Source organism: Bos mutus, chromosome 19 (genome assembly GCF_027580195.1).
Source record: "Bos mutus isolate GX-2022 chromosome 19, NWIPB_WYAK_1.1, whole genome shotgun sequence".
NCBI lineage: Eukaryota > Metazoa > Chordata > Mammalia > Artiodactyla > Bovidae > Bos > Bos mutus.
The window spans coordinates 21,169,039-21,196,070 of record NC_091635.1 but is presented as its reverse complement, the minus strand read 5'-3'; the positions used below and the strand labels follow the sequence as shown (position 1 = coordinate 21,196,070).

The window sequence follows — 27,032 nt, the reverse complement described above, 5'->3', positions numbered from 1 at the left end:
GCCTGGCTCCCGCCCGCCCGCGCCTCAGGACCGGCGGGGCCGCGCGGCGCATCCTGCGGGCGGCGGCGGGCGGCCGGGCGCAAGATGATGAAGTTTCGGTTCCGCAGGCAGGGCGCAGACCCGCAGCGCGAGAAGCTCAAGCAGGAGCTCTTCGCCTTCCATAAGGTGCGGCGGCGGGCCGGGGGCAGCTGGCTGGGGGCGGGGACGGGGGCCTGGCTGGAGCCACGTCGGGCCGGGGGAGGGGGCGCACGCCGGGCCGGGCCGCCCAGCTCCGCTCCGCCCGAGCCGCGCGCCTGCATCCCTGCCCTCCGCTTCCTCCGCTCATGTCTCCGCGCCTCGGACTTCGCTGGCCTCTCCCCGAGGGGCCTCTCCGCCTCCGTGCGGCTCTCAACTCTCGCTCTGGTTCCACTCTCTGCCTCTTTATCTCTTTCTTGGGGACCTCGGCGCCCCTGCGCAGCCTTTGGGCCCGATTTGTTTTGCTTTCGCACCCAGGACGGTGGGGAGGAGTGCTGAGTTGGGGCAGATGTTGGGGGGTGGGGCTGGGAAATCCCTTCCCGGTTCCTCTCCTCCCTTCCCCCACTGCCTGGGACTCCCGCCTGAGCTGTGCCCGGCCTGCCCGGGGCTCCAGGGGGCATGCCTGGCCGTGTAACCAACTGCACTTCGAATCCTGGGGTCTCAGTTTCCCTTGCGATGAAATGGGGCCACGGTCTTCCCTGCTGCGGACTCTATTGCGGGGGCAGCCGACCCACCGCTTCTGGAGCCTTGGCGGAGGTGGGGGTAGAGGGCTGCTCCTTCCTTTCTTTCCTGGGTAGGGCCAGAGGGGCCACGGGAAAGGGGCTGCCTTCAGCCCCGCCTTCCTGCTCTGGTGTGTGGTTGAGAGAGGCCCGGCCTGCCGCTTGCTAACTCCCCCCAGGGGTGTCACTTCTGGCCTCAGTTTTACACCCAAGCCCTCTGATCACATGCCCCCTTGCTGCTCTTGGGGCTTCGAGTCGTTATGCTCACATGAGGGTGACAAAATTGAGGTTCACAGAACTGACGACCTGGCCAGAGACAGAGTGAGCGGGGGCTTGGTCTTTGTGTGCCCTTGTCAGTGGGATTTGACTTCAGCTTGAGAGCCAGGGCCCCTTGCAGGGGCTGCTGTAGATTCCGAGAGGCTGGCAGGAGACCCTGGTCCAGGGAGACACTCTTTGGGCACTGCTTCTGCACTGGCCAAGGCCGGGACGTTTCTCAGGGCAGGCAAGGTTTCCCAGGTGGCAATAGAGGGTGCCAGGATCCTCGGGCTTGATGGCCAAGGGGCCCAGAGGGGAGGCTAGTGCCCAGGGGTTCCCAGGTGGCCCCTTCCTATGCTGAGTGACTGAGGGTGAGCCCCTCGAGGTGAGAGGACAGCGTGGTGGGGCAGGTGTCATGCTAAAGTGTCACCTCCTCAGCCAGGAGTCGAGGTGTGAAGTGGGGGCCCCAGAAAGGTGGAGGGGAGGCGCTCCCCCATCTGGCCCCTGGTGGCAGAAGCTGGGCTCCCTGCTAAGGCGGGCGAGGCCGCATTCTGAGTGGGCAGCAGTGGTAGGAGGGGGGTGGACTTAGGCTGAGGGTCACTAGAGGGACTGGCAATTGATCACTAGAAAATAGGTCCCCGGGACTTCCCTGGTGGTCCAGTGGTGAAGACTGTGCTTCCACTTCCTGGGGCTCAGGTTCGATCCCTGGTCCAGGAACTAAGATCCCACATGCCGCGTGGCAACACCAACAAGCAAAAACAAAAAGCCTCAGATTCCCAAGTGGCCGGGGGTGGAGGGTGGTCGGGTGAGTGTGGACTTTGGGCTGTCTTGGGTCCAAATCCCAGCCCCTGCCCCTGGTTGCCTGTTGTGTGTCCACTCTGTATCATCTTAACACATACTGCCTTGAGGGGCCAGTGTCCTAGCTGGGGAGACAGTGAGAAGACGAAACAGGGAGTGGGGTGTGCAGCTGGCAATGGCTGGGCTGGTGGTCAGTGCTGTGGAGGAAGTCAGGCCGGTGAGGGTGTAGAGGAGCAGCTGCTGAGTTGGGGGAAGGCTCCAAAGTGGGGAGGGCACATGCCAGGTAGAGGGATTGTGGTGGGTGTTCTGGTCCTGAGGCAGGAAGCTTCCATGGTGGACTGGAGGAGAGCGGAAGGCCAGCAGCCAGGGGTCAATGGAAGGGAGGTTGGAGAGGGCCAGGTGGTAAGGACTAGGCTTTTGACTTGGAGTGAGCTGGAGGTCCCCGAGAGTCCTGAACAGAGGAACAGGCTGCAGGACCTGGTCAGGTCCAGTGTGGGCACAGCGGTGCCAGTGTTTGCCACCTCACCCTGGTCCAGTGGTCCACTCTGTCCTCAGGTGGGCTCCCTAGTGCCTGGATGGGAAGCTGAGGCTCGGACAGTGCTGTGACTTGCCCAGGGCCGAGCCAGCTGCTCAGACGACTCAGTCCTTGCCTGGATGGGCTGGGGCTGGAGAAGGACACAGGCCTCAGGGGACTAGGGGTTCTTATAAAACCTGTGTGTTGATGACGCAGTGGTCAGGAGGAACTGGCAGCCACGTGTGGTATCCCACCTTGGTACTGGGGGCTGGGGGCCCAGGGGTGCAGCTTCCCGGGGAGGGCTCCTAACCAGGCCTTGGGGTTGACTAGGGCTCCTTGTGCTGGTGGGCGGGTGGGGGAACTAGGGCTTTGCCAGGAGCAGGGAACCCGGTGGGAGCTGTTCCCCTGACACCCCCAGTGTGCAGCACTGCCTACTGCCCTGACCAGGGATGGGTGGGAGCCATGTCCCCCAGTTTCCAGGTCGGAGCCTGAGTCTGGGAGGTGCGTGACACCTTCAGGGACTGGGCAGGAAGCACCCTCTGTCTGGGCCCCCTTCTTCCTGTCTCTGGGGCTGGGAGTGGGGAGCAGCCCTGGTTCAGGGGAGTTAAGAGCCTCTGCCTAGCCAACCTTGCGTGTTGGTCTCTGACTGCCATGCAGAGCCTATGTGTGGGGGGTACCAAGGACTGTACCCCACTTCAGTCTGCCTGGGCGAGTGGGGTGCAGAGCCCACCCCGTGGGGCAGCTGGGTTTGCGTCTGTGCCCGCGCATCCTCCCTTGCGAGCCGCATTCTGTTTGTTGTCATGGACCCAAGTGTCGAGTGGGACGGGCCTTGGCTGGGAAGGCCTGTGGTGGTGCCAGGGCTCAGGCCCTTCCTCACCTGCGGGAGGTGTGGTCATCCATTTCACAGCTGAGGACACTGAGGTCCAGGGGCCGGGCATGCAGCAGGGACAGAGCTGGAGACTGCCATGGGTGGGCCTCGGGTGGGGGCTGTGCCTTGCAGACACCCCCACCTCCCTGCAGACCGTGGAGCATGGCTTCCCCAACCAGCCCAGTGCGCTGGCCTTTGACCCTGAGCTTCGTATCATGGCCATCGGCACCCGGTCTGGGGCCGTCAAGATGTATCCTTTGGGGTCGTGGCTAATGTGTGGGGCGCCGGGCAGGGCCCCTGGTGGAGGTCGTGCAGCTGCTGCCCTGAGGCGGCGCCTCAGAGATGAAGGGGTCCACAGCTGCCCATCGCTGCAGCCAGTTACCTCGGCAACCCTCCTGTTGTCCCAGCAGCTGTGACTGGGGAGGTAGGCCGGGGCTGGCAGCACATGGTCCCCAGCAAGGGTGGTGGGAGGACCAGGGTCACAACAGGCCTTACCCTGGGAACTGGGTGCACACACGTGTGCCGGCCTGAAGACACGTGTGTCCAGCTGAGGGCTGGGGGCAGTGCCAGGCTCGGCGTGGTGAGCGCGGCGCGGCCCCCACCTGGACGCTGGCCCCGCACAATGGGCCTGTGAGCCGCACAAAGGGCCATTCTCCTGAGAGCTCCAAGGGGAGGGGGCGGGGCGGGGGGAGGCTGGCAGCTGGATGCCTCCTTCCTGCTGTGGAGCAGCCCACCCCCACTGCACGAGGTGAGCCCCCCAGGTGGGGCCCAGGTGCAGGGTGTGGCTGGCCACTACAGGGTGGGATGGGGTCTCCCCATCCGGGACTCAGGGCACTGGTCGGGCAGTTGTGAGTTTGCCAGCTCCAGGGACCAAGGGGAGGGGCTGGGTCTAGGTGCCCCCTCCTCTTCCGTGGATCCCGAGGCATTCGTGGGACAGGGAGGAGACGGTGCCCTGGTCGTCTGCCCCAGGCTGCTGCCTGCCCAGGAGTCCCCTCCCTGCCTGCTGCTCCTGCCTCCAACTGCTGCCTGCCTGTGGGAGCCGTGGTCCCATGGCCCCTTCTCCCGGCACAGTGTGTCTCTGCCGGTGGCGGGGTCTTCCTTGCACACACACCAGCCCCTCATGCTGACAAAGGATGGGCGGCCAGACGGCCTCAGAGGAGGACGAGCCCCCGTCCCCCAGACCACTCCTACCCGTGTCCTGTGTTAGGAAACTGAGGCTGGTTACAGGGGCCATCCCACTCCCGAGTCTGGCCCGTCTCCCTGGCGACCTGGTTCCCGCCCAGCACTCCTGCCCCTCTTTTGTCCCCTTGTCTGTGTTCTCCCGGCTCCAGCTCCAAGCAACGGCTCCTGCCTTGTCTCCCAGCAACGTTGCTGACCCCAGCCTAGTCTTCCCCGCTGGGGCCCCTTGGCCCGCCGTCCACGGTGAAGCTTGAGGTTGCTGGGACGCTGGCGCTTACACTGGGCACTTGTAGCCAGGCATCCACCTCTCCAAGTCCCTGGGGCCTCTCCCCACTCAGTGAGGCTGCCACCCCACGAGGGCATGGATTTCCTGGCCTGCGGCTGGCAGCAGCCTGTGGTTGTGGAGAGGCAGCCTGGACTCTGCTCTGCCCCGGGCTTCCTGGGCCTGGCCTCGCATCTCTGCCCATGATGCCAATGTGCCAGGCCAGCTCTTGCGCCCACAGACCCGTGAGGCTGACTTAGAGCCGTGAACTGGGCCTGGGCCGGGTGTGCCGGGAGAACCTGCGTTCTTAGGTGTCCTGTGTCTGCCCCAGGAGGCAGGTGAGCAAGTCACTGGCCGGTTTTACAGATGAGGAAGGGAAGGCCATACGCAGCACTGACTTGCAGGACCGAATGGGTCTGCATCCTGAGCGTAGTGCTTCTTCCGTAGAGGAGCCCCCAGACCTGGGAGGGCCCCAGGACAGGGCTAGGTGACACCCCTCCCCGTGTCACCGGGGGCCTGATGCAGTGGTCCTGGGGAGGAGGGGCTAGGTGATCCCTGGTGTTGATGTCCTGGCCTGTGCCTGCTTTCCACCCTTGACCCGTCACCCTCAGCTACGGTGCCCCTGGTGTGGAGTTCACGGGCCTGCACCGAGATGCGGCCACTGTCACCCAGATGCATTTCCTGCCTGGTCAGGTGAGCCTCGGCCCTGCTGCCGGCCCCCAGAAACCCCCTGCCCCGCCCCCGATCCCAGTCAGCTCAGTCCTGGTCTTACTCACCCGCCAGGGTCGAGTCCTGACCCTGCTGGATGACGACAGCCTCCACCTGTGGGAGATCGTCCACCATGATGGCTGCGCCCACCTGGAGGAAGCCATCCACTTCCAGGCACCCAGTCGGCCTGGCTTTGACGGCGCCAGGTACCGAGGGGCTTGGCCGGCTGTGGCTGCCAGATGTAGTGGGGGGCCTGTGAAGGTGCAATGGGGACAGGAAGCTGCCCCAGGGCTGGGACTTGAGGTGGGGTGGTGCACTTCAGGCTGGGCCTGAGTCCAGAGAGCTGCTCTGTGGACTTTGTGGGCATCAGACGGGAGTCCCAGGTGAGCCCATGGTCAGTAGGGAGGGTCTGTGCCCTGGCACTGCCAGGGCCCAGGAGGCCCAGGGTGGGGAGGTTGTGTCCCAGAGCCTGGGGAGCGGCCCTGTGCCCCTGTAGCGAGAGGGGCATCTGGAGCAGGAACTGACCTCAGCACTGGTCCTCTGGACCCTTAGACAGGTGCGGGACAATGGGCCCTACTGTGCGGGGAGGAGAGGGCAGGTCAGAACAAGAAGGGTCTCCCTGGGTTGTGAGGTGCTGGCAGGACGCCCCGGGGGGCAACAGCATGGGGTTCAACCCTCACGGGGAGAGTAAGGGGCCTTGCGGTTCCTGGCCCACAAGCCCTTGTTGGAATGGCTGCAGCAAGTCTGACCAGGTCACAAGATGCCCATCCAGCTCAGAAACAGGCTTGTCCTGCTTGGGCTTGGACCCAGCGTGGATCTGAGGTGTTCCAGCTCCTGTGGGGGAGTGATTGGGGGCCCCCTTCAGGGTCAGGGAGATGTCTGAAGGCATGGGGCTTCTTGGTGGGGCTTGGAGGCAGAGTCCTGGAGCTTGTGGTCCCTGCCCAGGCGGGACCTGGTTCCTGCCGCTATCCCCTCTGGGTAGGGGAAGGAGCTCCAGGGCCTGTCTCCAAGACCTGGGGACCTATTTTTATCCCTCTCCCTGCCGACATCCTGGTGAATAATTGAGTGAGCTGGTTATGGTGTCTGCAGCCACCACCGTGGCCTTCCCGGGGGCCAGCCCCCTGCATGACCAGGGCCCAGCGAGACCAGAGGGGCTGTAGTGAGCTGACAGTCACGGGCCCCCATGCCCTCCCCAGCAGGTGTGTGGGCTCCCACCCTCACCTGCTTCCCCTCGGCCCCACAGCGGCCTGCCCAGCCTCGCCCACATCACAGTGGTCCTGCTGGTGGCTGCGGGTGACATGGCCGCACTGGGCACCGAGGGCGGAAGCATCTTCTTCCTGGATGTTCCCACCCTGACGCTGCTTGAGGGGCAGACCCTGGGCCCAGACGAGGTTCTGCGAAGGTGAGAGGCCACCCAGCTTCCCTGTGCCCCCTCCACCAGCCCCCGCCCCCCCCACTGACCACCCCGCCCGCTCACTCCCTCTGCTGCCTTCAGCGTGCCTGATGACTACCGGTGTGGGAAGGCGCTGGGCCCCGTGGAGTCACTCCAGGGACACCTGCGGGACCCCACCAAGATCCTCATTGGCTATAGCCGGGGCCTGCTGGTCATCTGGAACCAGGCTGCTCGCTGTGCTGAGCGCATCTTCCTGGGGAACCAGGTGTGTGGATGAGGCTGGCGGCCACCTGGGGCCTCTGCTCACCGCCGCCAAGCTCACGCCTTTCCCTCACCCCACAGCAGCTGGAGAGCGTGTGCTGGGAGCGCAGTGGCCACACAGTGGTCAGCTCGCACAGCGACGGCAGCTACGCCATCTGGGCCGTGGACACCGGCAACTCCCCAACAGCGCAGCCCACAGTGGCCACCACACCCTATGGTGAGTGTGGGGGACCTGTGTAGGGTTGGCTGTGACCCCAAGCTCCGACTGGCCTCAGTTGGAGAACTTCAGGGGGGATGTGTGGAAGGTGGCAGGACCAGGCCAAAGGTGAGAGCACCCCCTCTGCCCCACGTTGGGTAGCATGCCTTCCCCTTGGGGTGCAGGGAACAGCCGCCCGGTGGGGATGATGGAGGCAGGAGGAGATGGGGCAGTGGTGAGAAATGCGATCCAGGGCCCTCAGGTCCCTGCCTGAAAGCCTGCAAGTGAGGCCAGTGCTGTCTCCCCACAGGCCCCTTCCCCTGCAAAGCCATCAACAAGGTCCTGTGGCGAAGCTGTGCGTCTGGGTAGGTGGGGCCTGCCTGGGGGTAGGGTCGTGGGGGTAGGCTCTCCTGGAGCCCCACCAGCTGCTCATGTGGCTTTCTCACCCTGAACAGCGAGCACTTCGTCATCTTTAGTGGTGGCATGCCCCGCGCCAGCTATGGCGACCGCCACTGCGTGAGCGTGCTCCAGGCTGAAACCTTGGTGACACTGGACTTCACCTCCCGCGTCATCGACTTCTTCACGGTGCACAGCATGCGGCCCGAGGATGGTGCGTACCCAGCCCCCCTCCCAAGACCTAGGCCCCGCGCATCTCTGGCTGCGCTCACCCGCCCCGTCCTGCAGAGTTCGATGAGCCCCAGGCCCTCGCCGTGCTGCTCGAAGAGGAACTGGTGGTGCTGGACCTGCAGACGCCTGGCTGGCCGGCCGTACCCGCCCCGTACCTGGCCCCCCTGCACTCGTCCGCCATCACCTGCTCGGCCCACGTTGCCAATGTCCCCGCCAAGCTTTGGGCCCGCATCGTGAGCGCTGGCGAGCAGCAGAGCCCCCAGCCGGCCTCTGGGGCCTCGGTGTGTGCCGGTGGGGAGGGTGGGGCAGGGGTCCCCCGGGGGTGCACTGCAGGCTGGGCCCGAGGAGGGGATGTGGCAGGTGTAGGTGGGACACCTGCCGGGCCTTTGCGTCCTGCACGTGGTGCCTGGCATGACTTCAGCTTACACCCGACTCCATCCCCCAGAGCTGGCCCATCACTGGGGGCCGGAACCTGGCTCAGGAGCCATCCCAGCGAGGCCTGCTGCTGACCGGGTAGGTGATACCTCTCCAGCCTAGTTGTGACAGGTATGTGAGCGTGTGTGTGTGTAGGCGAGCAGGGTCTGGTGCCACCTGCGCAGGTGCGAGGCCTGTCCTGGGCCTGGCGGGTGCTGACCTGCCCGCTGACTCAGGCCTGGCCCCTGGTGGGACCAGGTCACCCTCTTCACTGGGTGCACCAGGTGAAGCCTCCCTAGACTCTGGTTTAAGGCCCGTCCCTCCTTGATGAAACTGAGCTCCACCCACTCAGCCTATCCCGGGACCGGAAAATCTGGGCCAGCCCACGCCGAGCTGCCCAGGGCAGGTGCCGGAGAGCCCGGCCTGGGCCTGGCGGGCGCCAACGTGCCCGGTGACTCAGGCCCCACCTTCTTGCCCAGCCCCTGCCGTCTGCCTGTGCCGGGACCCTCAGGCCTCTGGAGGTGTCCCAGCCAGCCCGCAGACTTTGAGCTTCTCCCTCCCTGGCTCTGGGCTGCCGCCGCCGCCCAGGGGCCCTGACCCGGGCTCTATGGCTATGTCCTGGGCTGCTTCCTTCTGGCCTCCCCAGGTTTCCTGCTCCTGCCCTCCCCAGGTTTCCTGCTCCTGCCCTAGCACACTCCTCTGCTTTGGGGGCATCTCTGTCACGTGTTCTGGAGGCCCCTGGGGGCAGAACCCCCATGGTCCTCTGTGCCCTGAGTCACTGCTCCGCACCTTTTCTCATTATTTCCAGTGGTATTTCTGCACCTTCTCATCCTCTCTGCAGGGAAGGGCCAGGCAATGTGGCCTGGCATACAGTAGGTGCTCAGTACTTGCTTGCCCTATACAGTTGGTGCTTCCTGTTTGCTGTATGCAGTAGGAGTCCAGTCAGTGTTTGGCTTAGGTGCTGGGGGCCCAGTGAGCAGTTGCTGGCTGAACAGATGCGGAGTGGTGGGGTGGGGCCCTGGGCCTGACGCCGCCTCTCCGCAGCCACGAGGACGGCACGGTGCGTTTCTGGGATGCCTCCGGCGTGGCCCTGCGACCGCTCTACAAGCTCTGCACCGCCGGCCTCTTCCAGACGGACTGCGAGCACGCTGACAGCCTGGCCCAGGCCGCCGAGGACGACTGGCCGCCCTTCCGCAAGGTACGAGCCCCCCACCCCCTCCTGGCCCGGGGAGCCTGTTCTGGGCTCTGCCCTGTCACCAGTTCCCCTCCCATCCCCGCAGGTGGGCTGCTTCGACCCCTACAGCGATGACCCGCGGCTCGGCGTACAGAAGGTGGCACTCTGCAAATACACGGCCCAGATGGTGGTGGCCGGCACCGCGGGTCAGGTGGGGCCGAGGTGTTGCCAGGGCTGCGGGGCTTGAGGGCTTCTAGCAGGTCCGCTAGGGTGCTAGAGGGGTTGGCCCGGCAGAAACCCAGAGGTGGGAACGGGGGAGGCCAGCTGGGGCCTTGGGGACCCTCACAGGGTTGGGGCCTGGGCGGGAGCAACCTGTTAAGTGAACCCTGGGAGGGTGGGGCCTGCAGGTCTTGGTCTCCATGGTGTTGCTCAGTGAGGGCCCTGGTATACAGTAGGCACCAGTCAGTGCTTATTCAGAGGATGCTCTCCAGACAGACTCCTGGAAGCACCCTGGCAGTGGTGTCACTGGCTCGGGTTGGGTGGGGGTGTCCTGTCCTCCAAGCTGACTGTCCCCCGCCGCCCAGGTGCTGGTGCTGGAGTTGAGTGACACGCCGGCAGAGCAGACGGTGGGCGTGGCCAGCCTGGACCTGCTGCAGGACCGCGAGGGCTTCACATGGAAAGGCCATGAGCGGCTGAGCCCGCGCCTGGGACCACTGCCCTGGCCAGCCGGCTTCCAGCCCCGCGCTCTCGTCCAGTGCCTGCCACCAGCCGCCGTCACAGCCGTCACTCTCCATGCCGAGTGGGGCCTCGTGGCCTTTGGGACCAGTCACGGCTTTGGCCTTTTTGACTATCTGCGCAGGAGCCCCGTGCTGGCCAGGTGGGCGTGAGCAAGCCCCTCCTGAGGTTCATGGGGGTGCAGGTTGGGGTGCTGGAAGCCTCAGAGGGCCCCGCTGGGGGAGGTCTGCCCCTTGGCTGCTTGACTTGCGCTTCCCTGATGGCCGGCCTGCACCCCCAGGTGCACCCTGCACCCCAGCGACTCCCTGGCCATGGAGGGGCCGCTGTCCCGCGTGAAGTCGCTCAAGAAGTCGCTGCGCCAGTCCTTCCGGCGCATCCGCAAGAGCCGCGCATCGGGCAAGAAGCGCACGGTTGCCGGCAGCAAGGTGGGGCAGCAGGCAAGGTGGGCAGGGTGATGGGGGCGGGGGGCAGGATGGTGGCCCGACCTTGCGCCCCTGCAGTTGCAGGAGGCCAACGCGCAGCTGGCGGAGCAGGCCGGTCCCCAGGATGTGGAGGTGACACCCGTGCAGCGCCGCATTGAGCCCCGCTCAGCCGACGACTCCCTCTCGGGCGTTGTGCGCTGTCTATACTTTGCAGACACCTTCCTTCGAGATGGTGAGACTGGGCAGGGTGGGCAGCCAGGGGTGGTGTGTCCCTTGGTCTTCTGGGAAATGGGTGATGGGGTGGACCCGTGCCTTCTGGAAGGCTGGAAAATACTGTGTGCCTTCTGAGTGCCAGGCTGTACTGGCAACAGGGTACCCTGACCCCCAGCAGCCCCTGGAACAACCCGATGGTGAGGCTCGGTGAGTGGGTGGGGCGGCCTTAGACCTGGGCAGAGAAGGGAGCCCAGGATCTGGGGAAAGTACGGGCTGCAGCACCAAGGCCTAGGCGGATGTGAGTCGCCCCGGCAGTGTGACTGGAGCAGAGGGCAGGCCTGGGAGGAGCTGGTTTTGACCCCAAGTGGGCAGAGCTCCAGCAGGTCCTGCCCAGGGCAGTGGTGCGTTGAGGTTTATGGACAGAGCCGCTGATCAATTTAACTTGGCAATGGGGCATTTCAGCCCTGCACTGACTCCCGACCTGTTCTCCATACATCGTGTATCTTGTAAACACATTTTAAACACAACTTAAAACGAAGGTTACTGGGCAGCTCAGGGTGTGTCTGGTGGACCTCACTTCTGGCACAGGGCCTGTGTCGAAGCCTGGAGTGTGGATACTGATGGCTGGGGTTGCCTGTCACCCTTGGCCCACAGGTGACCCCATTCACCTCAGAAACGCCTTCTCAGAGTTGGCATGGGGTCAGCGTCCAGCTCGTGTGCGCATGGTATCTCTGCATCTTTCCTCCTCCATCTGGGAGGGGAGCCCCCCACTTCTGATGTCATTTGTTGAGGGCCCCTTTGTCTGGGGGGTCTTCCCACTGTCTGCATGTGGCAGCCCGCGGCAGGGGGAGGGGGGCGTGACCTGGTTCCACTGTCTCCCTGAGAAGCGTGGCTTCCTGTTGCTCACCTATTGGTTGCTCGGGTATCCCCTCCCTCCCAGGTAAGATTGTTGCTGAGGTCACCAGGCCATTGAGGGTGCACAGTGTGACTGCCGGGTCCATCTGCACCCCAGTGTTTTTAGCTCACTGTCTACTCAAGAGCCTTCCCTAAGAGTTGGACTGTGTGGTGTGCATCCTGGATGGGCCCGGGACTTGGTGCCTGGGTGCCCTGCGGGTGGGGCCCAAGTCCAAGTCTTTGTTGGGACTGGTGATGGGCCGCGTCACTGGGATGCTAGGAGAGGTCTGAGAGGTCAGGGTCCAGTTTGATGTGCCTGTGGAGGGACCCTAGAGGGCACTCCTGTGCCTGCAGGGGGCTAGCCGGGGTCACCAGGGATGTAGGAGAGACCCAGTCCAGGGTCCTAGGGCACCAGAGGGGAGGGATGGCACACACCCGCCTCACCAGCCTGTCTCCCTGCAGCGGCCCACCATGGCCCCACCATGTGGGCAGGCACCAACTCGGGCTCCGTGTTCGCCTATGCACTGGAGGTGCCGGCGGCAGTGGCAGGTGGTGAGAAGCGGCCAGAGCGAGCGGTAGAGGCTGTGCTGGGCAAGGAGGTGCAGCTGATGCACCGTGCCCCCGTGGTGGCCATCGCGGTGCTGGACGGGCGTGGCCGTCCACTGCCAGAGCCCTACGAGGCCTCGCGGGACCTCGCACAGGCGCCCGACATGCAGGGTGGCCATGCTGTGCTTATCGCGTCCGAGGAGCAGTTCAAGGTGAGCAGTCTCCGAGACCCCTTGGGGTTCTCGCCTCCTGGATGCCGTCGGACCCTTGGCCTGCATCCACTCCTGCTCACTGGGACCTCCTGAGAGCCTCCAGCCATGGCAGAGGCACCTTGGGGAACCCTGGTGCCCCTCAGGACCCTTGGGTGGTCTGGCAGGAGCTTGTGGTGTGGGGTACTGGCTTCCAACTTGACCACCCAGCATGACTGGCTTTGCCACAGGTGGAGGGGCCTGGGAGGTTTCTGGGCTGTGGAGCTGGGGTCAGGGTGGCAGCTCAGGGTGGGTGGTTCTGGATGGAGGTGGTGGGGGCCGGGCTAGACTGGGGGCACTGGAGTGTGTACTGGCCCGGGCTCCGCTTAGCACCCACTCTACACCCACCTCCAGGTGTTCACGCTACCCAAGGTGAGCGCCAAGACCAAGTTCAAGCTGACAGCCCACGAGGGCTGCCGCGTGCGCAAGGTGGCTCTGGCTACCTTTGCCAGCGTGGCCTGCGAGGACTACACGGAGACCTGCCTGGCCTGCCTCACTAACCTGGGTGACGTGCACGTGTTCTCAGTGCCGGGCCTGCGGCCCCAGGTGCACTATGCCTGCATCCGCAAGGAGGACATCAGCGGCATCGCCTCCTGCGTGTTCACGCGGCACGGCCAGGGTGAGGCGGGCCGGCGGCTGCAGTCAGGGCTCCTGGGAGGCGGGGACGTGGCCCCTTACTGTGCTTCCTGCCGCCTCCTAGGGTTTTACCTGATTTCCCCCTCGGAGTTTGAGCGCTTCTCCTTGAGTGCCCGGAACATCACCGAGCCACTCTGCTCTCTGGACGTCCGCTGGCCCCGAGGTGCCACACACATCAGGTGTGTGAAGGGGTAGCCCCTGGCCAGGGGGTTGCAGCGCTGGGACCAAGGCTGGGCTTGTTCCATCCCCCAATTCAGCAAGCAGCAGGGTGGCCCTCCCCAGTCATCCCTCTGGCCCCAAGGCTCAGGAATGGGAGGGCGGGGATCTGGCCCTCAAGCCATGAGATGCCTGCCGGGGGTCTGCAGCACAGCCCATCTGTGCAGCCACAGGTCCCGAGAGTCACCCAAGCTGAGCCAAGCTAATGGGACCCCGGGCATCATCCTGGCCCCACAGAGCTGTGATGGAAGCCCCGATCCCATCTGCAAGGAGGCTGGTGAGGAGGCCGCGCGTTAGCTGGGCAGCTTGTCTCGTGGCAGTGGGGGTGTTCTGCAGGAGGCAGCTGCCCAGAGGGTCTGGGGAGGGGTTGGTTGGTGCTATGGTCCACCGTGGGCTGGTCTGGGACCAGGTCAAGTGTGGACGGGGCCTTGGAGCCCTAGAAGGACCCTGTTCACTTCCTCCCTGCAGACACCCCAGAGCCACCTGAGGCCATGCTCTCACCTATGTCCATTGACTCGGCCACTAGTGCCGACACCACACTGGACACAACGGGGGACATGACGGTGGAGGACGTAAAGGATTTCCTGGGGTGAGGAGCTGGCTGGGTCCACAGGAGGGGCTGGTCGCTCCCAACTTCCCTCCCTGACCCTTCAGCCAACCTCATACCCCAGCTGGGCGAAGGACTGAGGAGGGCCTGACCCCAGATCTGCTGACCGCTGCCCCTCCCTGCAGCTCCTCAGAGGAATCTGAGAAGAACCTGCGGAACCTGTCCGAAGAGGAGGCTCGAGCCTGCGCCATCCTGATCAAATGAGGCTGCAGGTGCGCAGCCTGGTCCCCTTGAGTCAGTTACCTCCCCCAGCCTCTCCCGACACAGACCTTGTGGCTCCTTCTGTGTGACCCCCTCCCTCGCTTCGGGGTTCAGGCTGTCACTGCAGGGCCCCCCATCCTGGAGACTGGTGGCACACGTGTGGCAGGCCGCCTGCCCCGTTGGACCTCCTTGGCCTTCTGCTGATCCTGTTTGTCTCTGCTAGGGAGGCCAGAACTGCCAGGTCGCCCCCGCCCTGCTCGGAGCTGGAGCCAGAGGTCCGGTCCTCCATGTAGACCTGCACCTGCTAACTTTGGGGTTCTGTGGGGCCTGCCAGCCTGGCCCTGAGCCTCAGGGACTCCACCGGGCCCTGCCTGCAGGCAGAGGCCACCCGGAAAGTCAGGCGCCACAGGGGAGGCAGCCGGGTCCACGGCTACCACCTCCCAGGCCATGTGCCGTCCCCTCTTCTCCTTTTGCAAACAAAGAGTATTTTTCTAACGCCTGTGCCGGGCACCACAGTCATTTCTAAAACTATTTTGGTACTTGCTCCTGGGCCAGCACCCCCTCGACCACCGTGCTGCGTGCAAGTGTGTGTGTGAAAGCTCCACTCTGGAACCAGGACCAAGGCCTGGCCGTGTGTGCGTGTGCGTGTGGGGGTCAGGATGGATTTCCTGTAGATTGTACTCTGGGGGACTTTTTTTCTGTCATTTTTGTTAAATTAGCGTTTTAAAATTAAAAATACTGATTTTTAATATTGAAAATAAAAGCATTTAATATCTCTTAAAGGACAGCCACACCTGCTTTATCCCTGGCAGAAGGGGAGTCACACGTGAGCTCAGAGTGGAGGGAGATTGCTTTGCCAGACCCCTGGAGACACTGGTCAGGGTCACCCCACTGGTGGCGCTGGGGACGGTGGCAGGGGGGCACTTATCCCTCCACAGAGGTGGAGCGCGGTGGCCTTAGGCCAGGGCTTGGCGGAAGGTGCTCCAGGCGTGGAAGCAGCGGGTGAAGGCGTGCTGCTCATTGCCCTTGCGCACGAGGCGCAGGCGGCGGGGCCGCTCGTGCTCCTTGGAGCGCATGTGCTGGATGTACACCTGGGGGGCGGGCAAGGGGTTGGTGAGGGCAGCCCCAGCCTCGGCCCCTCCCCCAGGCCCATCCTCGGCCCCTCCCCCACTCACCTGGCAGGCCTTCAGGCTCAGCTTGATCTCCACCTGGCTGGTCTGGGACCCCACCCACATGTAGACCTGTGGGGACAGCAGGGGACGTGGTCTCCCAGCCTCAGAATGCCTCTTTAGGGACCGTCAGGCTCCCAGTGTGGGCAGAGTCGGGCGGAGGGGGGGCGGGTCTCACCTCTTGGCCATTGTCTAAGAGCATGATGTCATCGTCTGCCAGGTCATCTTGGCAGAAATCAGAGCACTTCTCAGTCACTGCGAAGTAGCCCTTCTCATTGGAGCATCTGGGGGAAGTCAAGGGTCAGGGAGAGGCTGAGGGTCATGGCAGCAGGGCCAGGACTGAGGACGCTGGGAGCGGTGGCGGGGCGACCTCACCGGAAGAGCCGCGTGTGCTTCATGTACTCAGCGTCGTCGTCGTAGGGCTTCTGTGCACCAATGCCCACCCAGAAAAAGTTCTCGGGCTCCTCGCCCTCGTTGATGACCTAGGGGGAGAAGGCTGGTCAGCTCAGGGCCCACTGCTTGCCCGCCCCCACCTGATCACCCCCCCGCCCCGCCTGGCCCCCCGAGCCCCACCTCCCTGTCACCTGACCACCCGCCCCAACCCCGGTCACCTGCTTGCTGTAGGAGGCCTCAAACATGCTGTTCAGGATGTCCTCTGCCAGCTTGGCCTCGTCAGGGTCTGACGCCCGGCCCACCCACGCGTACACAATTCCTTGGTTGTCCTCGCTCTCAAAGGGAACCTGGGTGTGTTGGGGTCAGGTCAGGCCCACCCTGCTCCCCACCCTGCCCCTCGGTCCCAGCCACACGAGACCCCACCTTGAGGATGAAGCAGAACTCCGAGTTGAGGAGACTGGAGTCGGTGTTGATTTGGATGCACCTGGGGGAGGGGAGGGGAAAGTGAGGGAGGGGTCAGCAGGGAGCAGCCAGGCCCGACCTCTGTGCACCCACGGCCGCCCCGCAGCCAGGTACCGGGTGCAGAGGGCGCTGCCGTTGGTGCGGATCTGGTACAGGCTGGGCTGCAGGGCGCCCTGGGCAGCCTTCCTCTTGCCCCGGTGGATAATGAACTTTCTCTTGAAATGGGACAGGAACTTGGGGTTCTCCTGCTGCTGCGTCATGCGCACCACCTGCAGGTGTGGAAGCATCAGGGGCAGCTCCCTGGACCCCCACCCTGCTCCCAGTGGGGCAAGCCTCCCCAGGAATGCCCCCCGCCCAGGGCTCTGGGGCAAGGCCCCCACACCTCCAGCTTGCCAGGGAAGAGGCTCTCGAACTTCTTCTGCAGGCTGAAGGTGAAGGTCAGCCAACCCATGTTGGAGGCCTCACGGCCCTGCCAGAAGTACACGATGCACTGGAAGTCCTCCTCAGGCTGCTTCTCCTCCGCCTCAGCTGCCGCCTCCTTGCCCTCCTTGTCCTCGGCCCCCGCCTTCTCCTCCTCCTTCTCCTCCTCCTCATACTCCACGGGGACCCAGTACCTGCAAGGTCAGAGGGCGGTGGGCAGGGCTGAACCGAGGCCCCAGCACCGGGGGAGGGCCGGGTAAGGGGGGGGTGCAGGGCACCTGCAGAGGAAGACATAGCAATCCTGCGTGTAGAAGTGGCCGAACTCCTCTTCTGGCAGCCGAGCGAACTTCTTGCCCTCCAGGACGAAGCCCTCCATGCCGTCCAGGTCCTCGTTCCATTCCTCCATCAGCTGCTCGGCCTGCGTACGACCCCACCTGTCACGGTAGGACCGGCACAGCCGGCCCTCCCGCCCCGCGGCCCGGGGCTTGCGCCCACCTCGGCCAGAGCCATGGGCGGCTGCCGCGGCAGGAAGAGCGCCGTGAGGTCTGCCTTCATCTGGTCCTTCTTCTCGGCGTCACGCTTCACCTTCCCCGCGAGCCCCGGGCCCTGCAGCATGGCCTCTGCATTGCGCGTGTAGTCCACACTCAACACGTCGTCCCAGTTCTTGAACTTGGCCTTGAACACCTGCGAAAGCACAGCCTAAGGAGGCGGGGTCCGCGGAGCAGGGTGGGGCCTGGGACCTGGAACGGGGCGGGGCCGGAAGGGGCGGGTTATAGGGGTGTGGCCTGGGAGTGGGAGGGGCGGGTAGGAAAGGGGCTGGGCTGGCAGCAGTGCTGGAAGCTGTGTAGGGATGTTATGTAGTCTGTAACCCGTTCATGGGGCGTCAGGGCAAAAACGCGGTCACAGGACCTCGGGGAGGAAACCTCCGAGGGCAGCTGCATTCATCCGCACCTGCGCCTCGGTGCCCTCTAGGCTGCGGCTGACCATGGCGTGGCGTGGTCGGTGGAGCATCCCGCACAGTTCCTGGCCCAGCTTGAGGGCTGCGGCACGCACCAGGCGTGGGGACTTGCGGCCGAGCCAGATGAACACGTCGGACCAACAGTCCAGGATGTACACGCAGCGAGTGTCCAGCAGGCTCTGCAGCTGCGGGGCCCCAGAGGCTGGAGGTCAAGGCCAGGGTCAGCCAGCAGGGAGGGATCTCGGCCCAGGGGCCTAACTCCCTGTGAGTCTCACCAGTCGCATCCGAGGCATCAGTTCCACTTTGGGCCGCTTCTTATGTTCCACGGAGAGCTTGTAGTTGATCTGTGGCAGCTCCAGGTAGCCCAGGCCCAGGCCCACCTGGCAGGAGCAAGAGATGGGTTTAACTAGGGTGGGTCCAGGGAACACAAGACCAACCCACAGCAGCCCCTGGTTAGGCTGGCCACTGTGCTCAAGTCCACAGCCTGCTCCTCTCCAGACTAGTCTCCCTGTACCCCAACCTCCTTTCCAGGAAATCCTACCAGCAGAAGGGTTGTTAAACCTGCCTTCCCTCTCTGGGTCCTTACAGATTTTCTAACTGGTCCTTTTCCTGCCCACATCACCCCCATCTTCCTGTCACCCACAGAGTCAAGACCAGGTGCTCAGGCCAGGCACCCATGTACTTCTCGGCCTTTCTCTCCAGTCCCACCTTCCTGGAACCACAGAGCCTGATGCTAGTTTCCACGGCCCCACTCAGACCCTGGCATTTCCTGCCCAGGAGGTGGCACCCTCTCCCCACCAAAGTCCAGAATGAGCCCACAGCCACCACAGTGGTGCAAAGGCCCGCCCATATCCTGACCACTGATGAAGCTCACCTTATACAGCTTGGGCTGGGGTGGCCAAAAGTCATCAGGCACGTGCTTCTTGATCTCGGAGGGCTCCCCACCCAGCGTTTCCCAGAACTCTGGGGGCTCCTGGCCCTGTACCAGCAGCGAGATCTCTGCCTTCCCTTTTCGCTCATTCTTGTTAATTTTCTCTGCAAAGAGCCTGAGGGCAGATGCAAAGCCTTAGTGAGGCCCATACCTCCTCAGGTGACCATGTTCCTTTGCACAAAGCACCCAGGATGTCTGGGCAGGGTGCAGTCCTCTTACCTGGCCTTGGTAGTGCTGCTCAGCGTGGCCTGGGCCCCTCGCCACACGTAGATGTCCAGCCCTCTGTCCAGCAGGAAAACAAACCTGGACAGAAGTGGTGGGAGGGGCTGCAATGGGCCACATGCAATAACTGCCCCTGTGCCTCTGACCTCATCCCAAATCCCTCCTTGCAATGTGGGACAAGGGCTGGGCGGCTTCTTATCTAGAGCCCAGCTTTGTCCCCCTACACTTGTGGGGAGGAGGTACGGGGTTAAGCACACCACCTCACATCATGGGGCTCACCTTGGGTCCAAGGAGGCCCCCTTGAGAGGCACGGGCTCCAGCTTGATGTTCTTCTTCCCATACACGCGGTACATCCTGGGGGCCAGAGCGAGAGTGGCTTGGGGGGGCACCAAGGGCAGATTTACCCCAATGCCCTCCCCCATCCTTCCCGACTGAGTCCAGGTCAGTGCCCCTCACACACAAGCCTCACCTGGTCACGTAGTGCGTGTCCTCCACAGTGTAGAAGCCACTGGCTGTCCCACCCTCAATGTAGGAGATGTCGTTGTCAAATACCTGTGAAAGGGTGTGTGACCTTTTACTGAACTGCCCCCCTACCCCCACCAAATACCACCTGTCAGGAGAAGCAGAGTTGTGTACAGATGGATCAGATGCTATGAATCCATGACAGTGTTAAAAAACAATATAAGATCTATGCCTGCAGACAAAAACACACTTGGGGTGTTAGTATACACACAACCATGAACCCGTTTGCTCCTGTACAAGACACAGCATGGTAAGATTCAAGCGTATCAGGGGACAGGACCAAGCACGTTTACAGAACATGGCAAACTTAGGTAAGTACCCAAAATCTTCTGTAGGTGTCTGCATGTAACCAGCTGGTGGCAGGCCAGCATCTCTCACTGACCCAGTTCACTGGATGACTCTGGCCCTGCCCTTGGCCCCACCTCCTTGGTAGCCAGTCCCTTTGCAACTCTTGCTTCAACTTCCCGTCTCTCCTGGCTACACCCCCACCAAGCGGACTCCCAAACTAGCCTGGCCATCTCATCTTCACCTGACCCAGCTCCCAACCAGTGGTCTCATCTCGCTCCTCTGACCTCACCCCATCTGTCCCCGCACTGGACACATCCCTGTCAGCCCCACCCAGCCCTCGCACCTGCAGGAACTCCTCGCTCTCGTCGCCCATCTCCTCGCGCACCGTGCGGCACTCGGCACCCAGGTAGTTGCGCAGATTGACGGCGTGGATGGCAGAGCAAGCCTTCTTGTCGAGTGTGGCCTCCCCGCCGATCCAGTAGTAGATCTCCCAGTTCAGAGAACCGCTGTCATCCAGAAAAGTCTGGAGGCCGGGGCAGCATCTGGGTCAGCCCCTGCCAGTGGCACCGCCATGCTCTGCAGAGCTCTCCCCTCCCACCCCATCCAGAGCGATCCAAGAGACGCCCCCGCGGCCCCTCGCAGCATCCAGACTCGCACCTTGAGCACGATGTAGCAGTCTGCCTCATAGAACTTGCCGTGGAGGTCTTCCTCCACCAGCACAGGCACGAAGTTCTCGATCTGCCAGATGGTCAAGCCAGGCAGCTGGCCCACGTCCTCGGTGAAGAACTCCGAGTAGTCAAGGCGCGGCTTCTCCAGGCCCTGGTCCCAGCGCCGTACCTTGCCCCCAGGCGCTCCGGCCTCCGCGCTCTCCTGGTGGGGGTGGGCACAACACTGACTTGACTCTGCCCATGCCCAGCTCTGGTAGAACGGAGCCCTTCTGCCCTTGTCCCCTCTCCCACCCGACCTGGGTCCCTGGCGAGCAGAGCCAAGCCCTGGTCTAGCCGGATTACCTCCTGCTTTCTGTTTTTCTCCTGGGCCACATCTGACATGCCCTTCAGCACCTGCTTGGCCTGGTCGTCCTGGGCCGAGTCCTTGCGCCTCCGAAGCCGCATCTTGCGAGCCAGGGGGTCCTTGGGCCCACTCCCTGCTGAAGGGAGGGGCACACGGCTGACCCGGCTGGCTCCGACCCCTTCATCCCCAGGGCATCCAGCCAACCAGGGGCCAACCCCACACCCCCTATCCAGAGAGAACATCCCACCCTGTTTACAGATGAGTAAGTTAAGGCCCAGAGAGGCATCCCATGCTCACCAGCGGCCGCCGCGGCCACCGTGGCAGGGGAGGCACCCGCCAGCCGCAGCTGATTCTGCAGCGAGAAGTCGATGTTGTACCACTCGGCAGCACGGTCCACAGGTTTGGGGGGCATGACCAGGCTGGGGTTCTCCCGCACATCCAGGACCTGCCTCATGGGTGAACAGAGCCAGTGCTGAGCCCCGGTTCTCCCTCAGTGCCCCCAAACCCCATCTCCACCTCTGCACCACCAGGGCCAAAGGGCCCAGGTCCCCACCCTGCCGCCCCCGTGGGCCTGGCTTCCCCATCTGCGAAGAGCGGCCTCACAGGCTGGCTGTGAGGCTTAAGTGACAATGCCGAGTGTGATGTGGATGCCGGATAAGCGTCACCCCCTCCCCACCCTGGCACCGGCCAGCCCTCCAGGAGCCCCTGCTGCCCTCTTCCCAGGACCCCATTGCTTGGTCTTTCCTGGGGGTCTGTCCCCACCCCCAGCGCCAGCTGCCTGCAGATAAGCATCACCTCCTCCCCACCCTGGCACCGGCCAGCCCTCCAGGAGCCCCTGCTGCCCTCTCCCCAGGACCCCATTGCTTGGTCTTTCCTGGGGGTCTGTCCCCACCCCCAGCGCCAGCTGCCCGCCAGACCTCAATCTCCGTCAGGAAGTGGATGGCCTCTGGGAGGGTCACCAGGCGGTTCTTGTTGAGGACCAGCTTCCTCAGCTTCGTGCACCTGTGAGGACACGGTCGGGCCTCAGGAGTGGGCAGACAGGGGCCTTCCAGTCCTGGCTTGGACAGCCAGGTAGGACCAGAGGACCTGAGCAGCCTGGCCAGTTAAGAAACCAGCCAGCTCCAAAGAGCCCAGAAGGCTGGGGGCGGGGCGAGTTTCCTTGTGGCTGAGTGACTGGAGGCCCTTTCTGTGGCTCCTACAGGCAGCATCCTCCACTATGGCCTTCTGAGAACCAGCGACCCCTGGACACGAGCAAAAGGGCATCAAAAACCACACTCTGCTCTCAAATTAGCTCAGAAGCTGCCAGGGGTCTTCTGTTCTCAGTGCCGGGGACCATGCTAGTGGATGCTGTGACCTCGGGGAGCAAAGGCAGCACAGCGTCTCAAAGGGGGCAGCAGTGCAGTCCCTCTGGCCTTGCCCCTTGTCCCTGAAGGGCGTTTGGGGAACCCACTGGCATGAACCCAGTGTCTTTATCCACAAACTCAAGTCAACCCCTCGTGTTCTGTACAATGCACAGAGACCATGGGGCGCGGGGGAGGCCCCACTTCAGCCCAGCACCTGCAGAGGCTCTCGGGGATCAGCTCCAGCTTGTTGTTGGCAGCCATGAACTCCTCCAGGCTGGACAGCTTGCCGATGCCTGAGGGTAGCCCGTCAAAGTCCAGCTGGTTGGAATTCAGGTACAGCCTCTTCAGCTTGGTCAGTTTGCAGATGGCCGACTGTAGGGGACACAGCAGATGTGGGGTCTGAGGTGGGTGCCAAGATGGCCTATGGCCGCCCCACCCTCCCCAGACCTGCACACACGGGCAGCGAGGTCAGCTGGTTCCGGGACAGGTTCAAGGTCTCCAGGTGCACCCACTGGTCGATGCACAGGGATAGCTCCGCGATCTGGTTGCTGCTGAGGTTGAGGCGCCGCAAGCCAGGCAGGGCGTACAGGCACTCGGGTACGCGCGTCAGGTCGTTGCAGGACAGGTCCACATCTGGGCACAGGTGAGCATGTCAGCTAGGGCCCCTAGTGGCTCCAAGGCAGCTATGTGAAGCCTGGCTACCCCTCTGGCTCTGTAGCCTCAGGCACATGATGGGTGGTAACCACACCCCTTCCCCTGGAGGCACCCCTCCCCCTAGAGGCTTTTAGGGAAGTAGGGTCCAGCGGCCTCCTCCACGAGGAAGGAAGGGGCTGAGGGCTCCCGGGGACTGCCCACCTGCGAGGTGGCTCAGGCCCTCCAGGCTGGTGGGCAGGTTGCTCTGGGTGCGCTGTGTGTTCCGCAGGTGCAAGGTCTGCAAGGCTGTCAGTGCTGGGAGCTGCCTGTGGGGAGACGCGGGGAGACACTGCCTCAGGCCAGGGGCAGGGCCCGAGGGTGGGTGTGGGCGGGGTAGGCGGGATGCCTGGTGTTGACAGCTAGGCAGGCGGGTGTCGACCCAGCTAGGCCGGACCCAGTGGGGAGGGCGGGCGCCCACCGGAGCTGGGCATGCAGCAGTGGGTTCCCATTGAGCACAAGCGTCTGCAGGTGCACGAGCCGGCGCATCTGGGGGGGCAGGCTCTCCAGGCGGTTCTCGCTGAGGTCCAGGTACAGCAGGTCAGTGAGGTTGATGAAGAGCTGGTTGGGGATGCTGTCGATGCTGTGGGCAGAGGGTCAGTGGTCAGGGCTGCGCTCCGCTTCTGGGGTCAGCCATCTCCCCGGCCCAGCCCAGCACGCGGCACCTGTTGTGGCTGAGGTTCAGCACCAGCATGTTCTTGGCGTTCTCCAGCTCCCGCGGGCACTCTGTCAGCTGGTTGTAGCTCAAGTCCTGGGGAGGGAGTGAGGCTGGGTCAGGGGTAGCAGGGCTGACCCCACCCCGCCAGGCCTGCACACGCTCAAGGGTTGGGATGGGTGCTGAGAGGACAGCAGAGGAGGAGGTTTCCAGGCCAAAGGGAGACAGTGGGACCCTGGGAGGAAGCGGCCTAAGTCAGGGAACTGAGCAACCTTGGGCAAGGCACTGTCCATCGGACTTCTCCAGTTCCTTCATTTGTACAACAGGAAAACCATGGCCCCAGGGACCAGGGCAGTGGGGGGAGGGTCACTGAATAGTAGGGTTCACTGCCAGGTGGTGGGTGACCACTGACCAGGACTGAGAGATCGTCCAGCTTGAAGATATCATCAGGGACTCCTGAATTCTTCAGACTGTTGGCTCGAGCCACAATGGCCTGGGGATAAACCACGAGAGTCCATGAGCCCTGGCTTCCACTCCAAGGAGAAGCAGAGGTCAGGGAAGGCTACCTTCTCCGTCAGCCCACGGGAGACCAATCCTGAGTGCTCTCCCATTCTGGTCTTTGCTTGTAGTCCCTCTACTTGGCAAGCCCTTCCTACTCTACCAATGAGCTCCTATTCACACTTCAAAGCCCAACTCAAACGTGCCTCACAGCCCAGCACACAGAAACGCAGGGAACTTTTTCTGATGGAATAACCCCTCTTCCTCCCAGTTCCACAGGGCAAGATAGGGATGGAGCTCTGAGTCAGAGTTTCTGGCACAGACGGAAGAAGGCTGGACCAAAAGCATCCGAGTGTAGACTCACAGCAAGCCTGCTTTCTGTGCCCTTAGGGCTGAAATCTGCTCAGGCTTTCATGGTGCAGGACGTTAGTGCAGGATGGCTGAGGAGGGGGGGACGGACCAGGGGACGGCACCATGGCCACAGGTGACAGAAGGAGAAACAGGAGCCGCCACTGTGGCTCCCTGTCTGCCCAGTGTCTGCATGGTGACACCCTGCCACTTCACGGCGGTCACTGAAGGGCCATCTCGGAAAATGCAGAGCTCAGCTTTAACCCGACTCCAGAGGTGTGCCCTTCGCATCTCAGGGCTCCAACCTAAAGGCCATCCACTGGAATGGCCTGAAGATCTGGGACGGGAGGTTCCATGGAGAACAGCAGGAGGAATGACCCACCCAGACCACCTCCCCTGCCCTGCCCCAGCTTTATCACTGGGGATAAACCACAGGCAAGTGACCTGCCCCCGTGGTCAGTTTCCTCATCTGTGAACTTGGTGGAGGTTGGGATCACATGAAAGACCCTTGAGAAATAGCTGGAGTGCTGCTCGGCCAGGATCAGCTATCACAGCAGTTCAAAATGGATCAGACTTAGGTTTTTTCACCTTTTCTCCTACGTGTTACTCAACTCAGGTCATTACTGCATGCTCTCTCCCCCAACCCCCCTGACACCAGGGTGGACAGAGGGGCTGGCCTGGCCCCCAGGCGCCACCCTGAGTTCTGCAGTCTTGGGCGGCACTCACCCGCAGCGATGGTAGGCTGGACAGCTCCCCATGCAGAGTGGTTAGGTTGTTGTGGCTCACTGACAGGTGTTCCTGGGCCGGCACAGGGTGCAGAGGCTCAGCAGGGTGGGCTGGGCATCCACAGAGCACCCACTGGCACCACAGCCTTCCCCTGTCCAGGGACCCTCCCATAGAGCCCCCATCCACCACCAGGGCCTTGCCCCACCCAGGGATCTTCCCACAGAGCCCCTATCTGCTACCACAGCCTTGTCCTACCAGGCACCCTAGGCCATCCAGGTCCAGTCTACTCTTGCATCTTTCCTCTTTCGCACACCTAGCCTCTTCTTGCATACTTCCCAGGAAGGGTGCTCATCCCCTCTCCACCAGTTCTGCTTGTGACAGGCAATGTCCTGCACAGGCTCTGCCCACCTGGCTAGCCCCATCCACCAGGACCCTCCCCTGCCTGCCCAAAGCCTCTTACCAGCTTCTGCAGGGAGGCCAACTCCTCTGGCAAGTAGCAAAGGCCGGTGCGGTTTAGCTTCAGCCACCGCAGGCTGGTCATGGCCTTGACGTTCTCAGGGAAGTAGCCACCCTGGGGGAATGTCACAGGTCTGGGACATGGTACCCTTGCTCTGCCACCTTGTGGCCCCCACAGCCCGTGGGAGCCTTTGGGGGGCAGTAGTCACGTCTAGTTGGGTGTGTGACCCCAGACACATCACTTGGCCACTCTGTCTCAGTTTTCTCACCCGTAGAATAGGGCTGGTGAAAGCCCTCTGATGACAAAAGCCTCCTGAGAACCCACTGGTGATCAGGATGGCTGCTGACCTAAGACCCCCGCCTCTCCTGCTGGATTCTCGGCCCAGGAAGGCTTATTCTAGGTGCCACCCCACAGTCCGCTGTGCGGTCAGATCAACTCAATGTTTTCGCCTTGCATCCAGGCTGTGCCTGTTCAATTTGTTGAACTGTGTCTCTGCCAAGGCCCCACCTGTGCCCTGCCACCCACCCCCTGCATGAGGCCCCAGCTCCCCACCCTTTCCCACACAGGAATATTCATTAGTTCACTCACCCATTTGTCCCCCAGACTCAAATGCCCACCTCAGGACCCCAGCCCTGTGGCCAGAAGCCTGGGGAGGCTTATGCCTTCAGTGCTCTGGGCTGGTGCCTCTTCTCCCTACATCCACATTCCCTGCTGGTGACTCACTCTCCTAGACTGGAGAGGACACTTGGTGACTCCAGGTGAGGACGGTGGGGATGGAGGCAGAGGAGTGTGCATGGTGTCAAGGGTGGGTAAATACAGGAAGAAAGGGCCTGTCTCCTCTGCCCTGACCCCAGCCACTGCCTGGACCACTGCACCCTGCAGACCCAGGCTGACGCTCCACTGACGCCAGCCGGGGTCGACCCACTCATCCACCCTGCAGCCCTAAGGACCATCCTGGAACCAAGCCATCTCTCAGGGCCTCCTCTCTGGTCACCAGCCCTGCGGCCTCATTCTCAGTTCTCAAGAACCACTGATCCGCCCCGAGGCTGGGCTGGTGTTCCCAGCGGCCCTGGTCTGCCAGTTCGGCAGCTGCTCAGACAACTGGCACCCAGGGCCTCGCACACCTGCCCAACACGCCCTCCACAACTAATCCCTGCCTCCAGGGGTTTCAATGTAAGCCCCTCCACCAGTCGAGAAGACGAGGCTCCGAGAGGGGAAGTGACTTGCCTAAGACCACACAGGATGGGGTGGCGGGTGCGGGTAGCGCAGAGCCGGCGGCGCAACCATGAGTCAGGGCCCGGCTTGGGCTATGACCTCACAGGGGCGGGGAGGGCTGGGGAGGCGCGAGCTCGAGCTCCGACCGGGACCCCCGGCCGGCCTGCCGGGGCCAGGCGCCAGTACCCTCCCCGGTGGGCAGACCCCGCGCGCCCCGCGCGCCCCGGCGCAGCTCCGGGACCCTGCGCGCGCCTGCCCGCCCCGCCCGGCCTGGGCTGTCTTCGCGGGCGCCGGACGGAGGCCTGGGACGTCGGCCCGGGGCGGGGTCCGGGCAAGCCCGTCTGCGGTACCGGGCGCGCAGGAAGCGGAGGGGCGGGCCTGGGGTCCCGGCTGCCGCCCGGAGGCTCACCTTGAAGTCGTTGCCGCTGAGGTCCACGCCGCGCACGAACGGCAGCACCCCGGTGCCCTCCATGGCGGCGCTGGGCTGAGGGGAGCGGACCGCGGGCGGGGCCTGGCGCTCGGGGCGGGGACCGCGGAGCCGGCGGGGCGGGGAGCGCGCCGGCCCCGCCCCTCAGCCCGGGGCCGCTCGGGGCCAGCTCTGGGGCGTGGGGCCTCGAGGAGCG

At 63.6% G+C, this 27,032-nt stretch overlaps 2 protein-coding genes across 4 annotated transcripts; one reads left to right on the top strand and one right to left on the bottom strand.

Annotated features, from left to right (window-relative positions):
- LLGL1 (LLGL scribble cell polarity complex component 1) lies at nucleotides 1-14,846 on the top strand. 3 transcript variants are annotated; one of them, XM_070389621.1, is made up of 23 exons: nucleotides 1-165; nucleotides 3,322-3,419; nucleotides 5,222-5,303; nucleotides 5,394-5,524; nucleotides 6,562-6,720; nucleotides 6,814-6,976; nucleotides 7,057-7,189; nucleotides 7,479-7,533; nucleotides 7,624-7,778; nucleotides 7,853-8,076; nucleotides 8,241-8,308; nucleotides 9,254-9,407; nucleotides 9,490-9,594; nucleotides 9,968-10,260; nucleotides 10,399-10,543; nucleotides 10,619-10,772; nucleotides 12,110-12,405; nucleotides 12,796-13,060; nucleotides 13,142-13,256; nucleotides 13,461-13,570; nucleotides 13,762-13,882; nucleotides 14,026-14,112; nucleotides 14,325-14,846. In XM_070389621.1, exons 1-22 carry the CDS (start codon nucleotides 85-87, stop codon nucleotides 14,102-14,104), a joined length of 3,186 nt encoding a protein of 1,061 aa, XP_070245722.1. In that variant the 5' UTR covers nucleotides 1-84; the 3' UTR covers nucleotides 14,105-14,112; nucleotides 14,325-14,846. The 3 variants fall into 3 exon arrangements, with proteins under 3 accessions (XP_070245722.1, XP_070245721.1, XP_070245720.1); XM_070389619.1 differs by having other exon boundaries at nucleotides 2-165; nucleotides 7,054-7,189; XM_070389620.1 differs by having other exon boundaries at nucleotides 7,054-7,189; nucleotides 14,026-14,846.
- FLII (FLII actin remodeling protein) lies at nucleotides 14,844-27,032 on the bottom strand. The gene is made up of 30 exons (XM_070389618.1): nucleotides 26,819-27,032; nucleotides 25,198-25,308; nucleotides 24,738-24,809; nucleotides 23,578-23,658; nucleotides 23,176-23,261; nucleotides 22,932-23,093; nucleotides 22,676-22,779; nucleotides 22,278-22,453; nucleotides 22,035-22,192; nucleotides 21,395-21,479; nucleotides 20,775-20,922; nucleotides 20,477-20,613; nucleotides 20,124-20,336; nucleotides 19,810-19,989; nucleotides 19,126-19,208; nucleotides 18,936-19,010; nucleotides 18,654-18,737; nucleotides 18,378-18,549; nucleotides 17,779-17,883; nucleotides 17,497-17,688; nucleotides 17,041-17,229; nucleotides 16,824-16,963; nucleotides 16,508-16,739; nucleotides 16,240-16,394; nucleotides 16,087-16,147; nucleotides 15,882-16,010; nucleotides 15,646-15,752; nucleotides 15,449-15,554; nucleotides 15,277-15,342; nucleotides 14,844-15,192 (listed from the first exon to the last, which is right to left on the bottom strand). The coding sequence occupies exons 1-30, from the start codon at nucleotides 26,879-26,881 to the stop codon at nucleotides 15,058-15,060; spliced, it is 3,807 nt and encodes a 1,268-aa protein (XP_070245719.1). The 5' UTR covers nucleotides 26,882-27,032; the 3' UTR covers nucleotides 14,844-15,057.

Bases quoted from the DNA above. Each gene is read 5' to 3' on its own strand.
- LLGL1 (XM_070389620.1), top strand. From the start codon at position 85: ATGATGAAGTTTCGGTTCCGCAGGCAGGGCGCAGACCCGCAGCGCGAG. The intron at 6,977-7,053 runs GTGTGTGGATGA...CTCACCCCACAG, and splicing joins GCATCTTCCTGGGGAACCAG to CAGCTGGAGAGCGTGTGCTG. The intron at 7,190-7,478 runs GTGAGTGTGGGG...GTCTCCCCACAG, and splicing joins AGTGGCCACCACACCCTATG to GCCCCTTCCCCTGCAAAGCC.
- FLII (XM_070389618.1), bottom strand. From the start codon at position 26,881: ATGGAGGGCACCGGGGTGCTGCCGTTCGTGCGCGGCGTGGACCTCAGC. The intron at 20,614-20,774 runs GTGAGCATGGGA...CCCTCCCTTCAG, and splicing joins GGTGGCCGCGGCGGCCGCTG to CAGGGAGTGGGCCCAAGGAC. The intron at 17,689-17,778 runs GTGAGACTCACA...GGGGCCCCGCAG, and splicing joins TGATGCCTCGGATGCGACTG to CTGCAGAGCCTGCTGGACAC.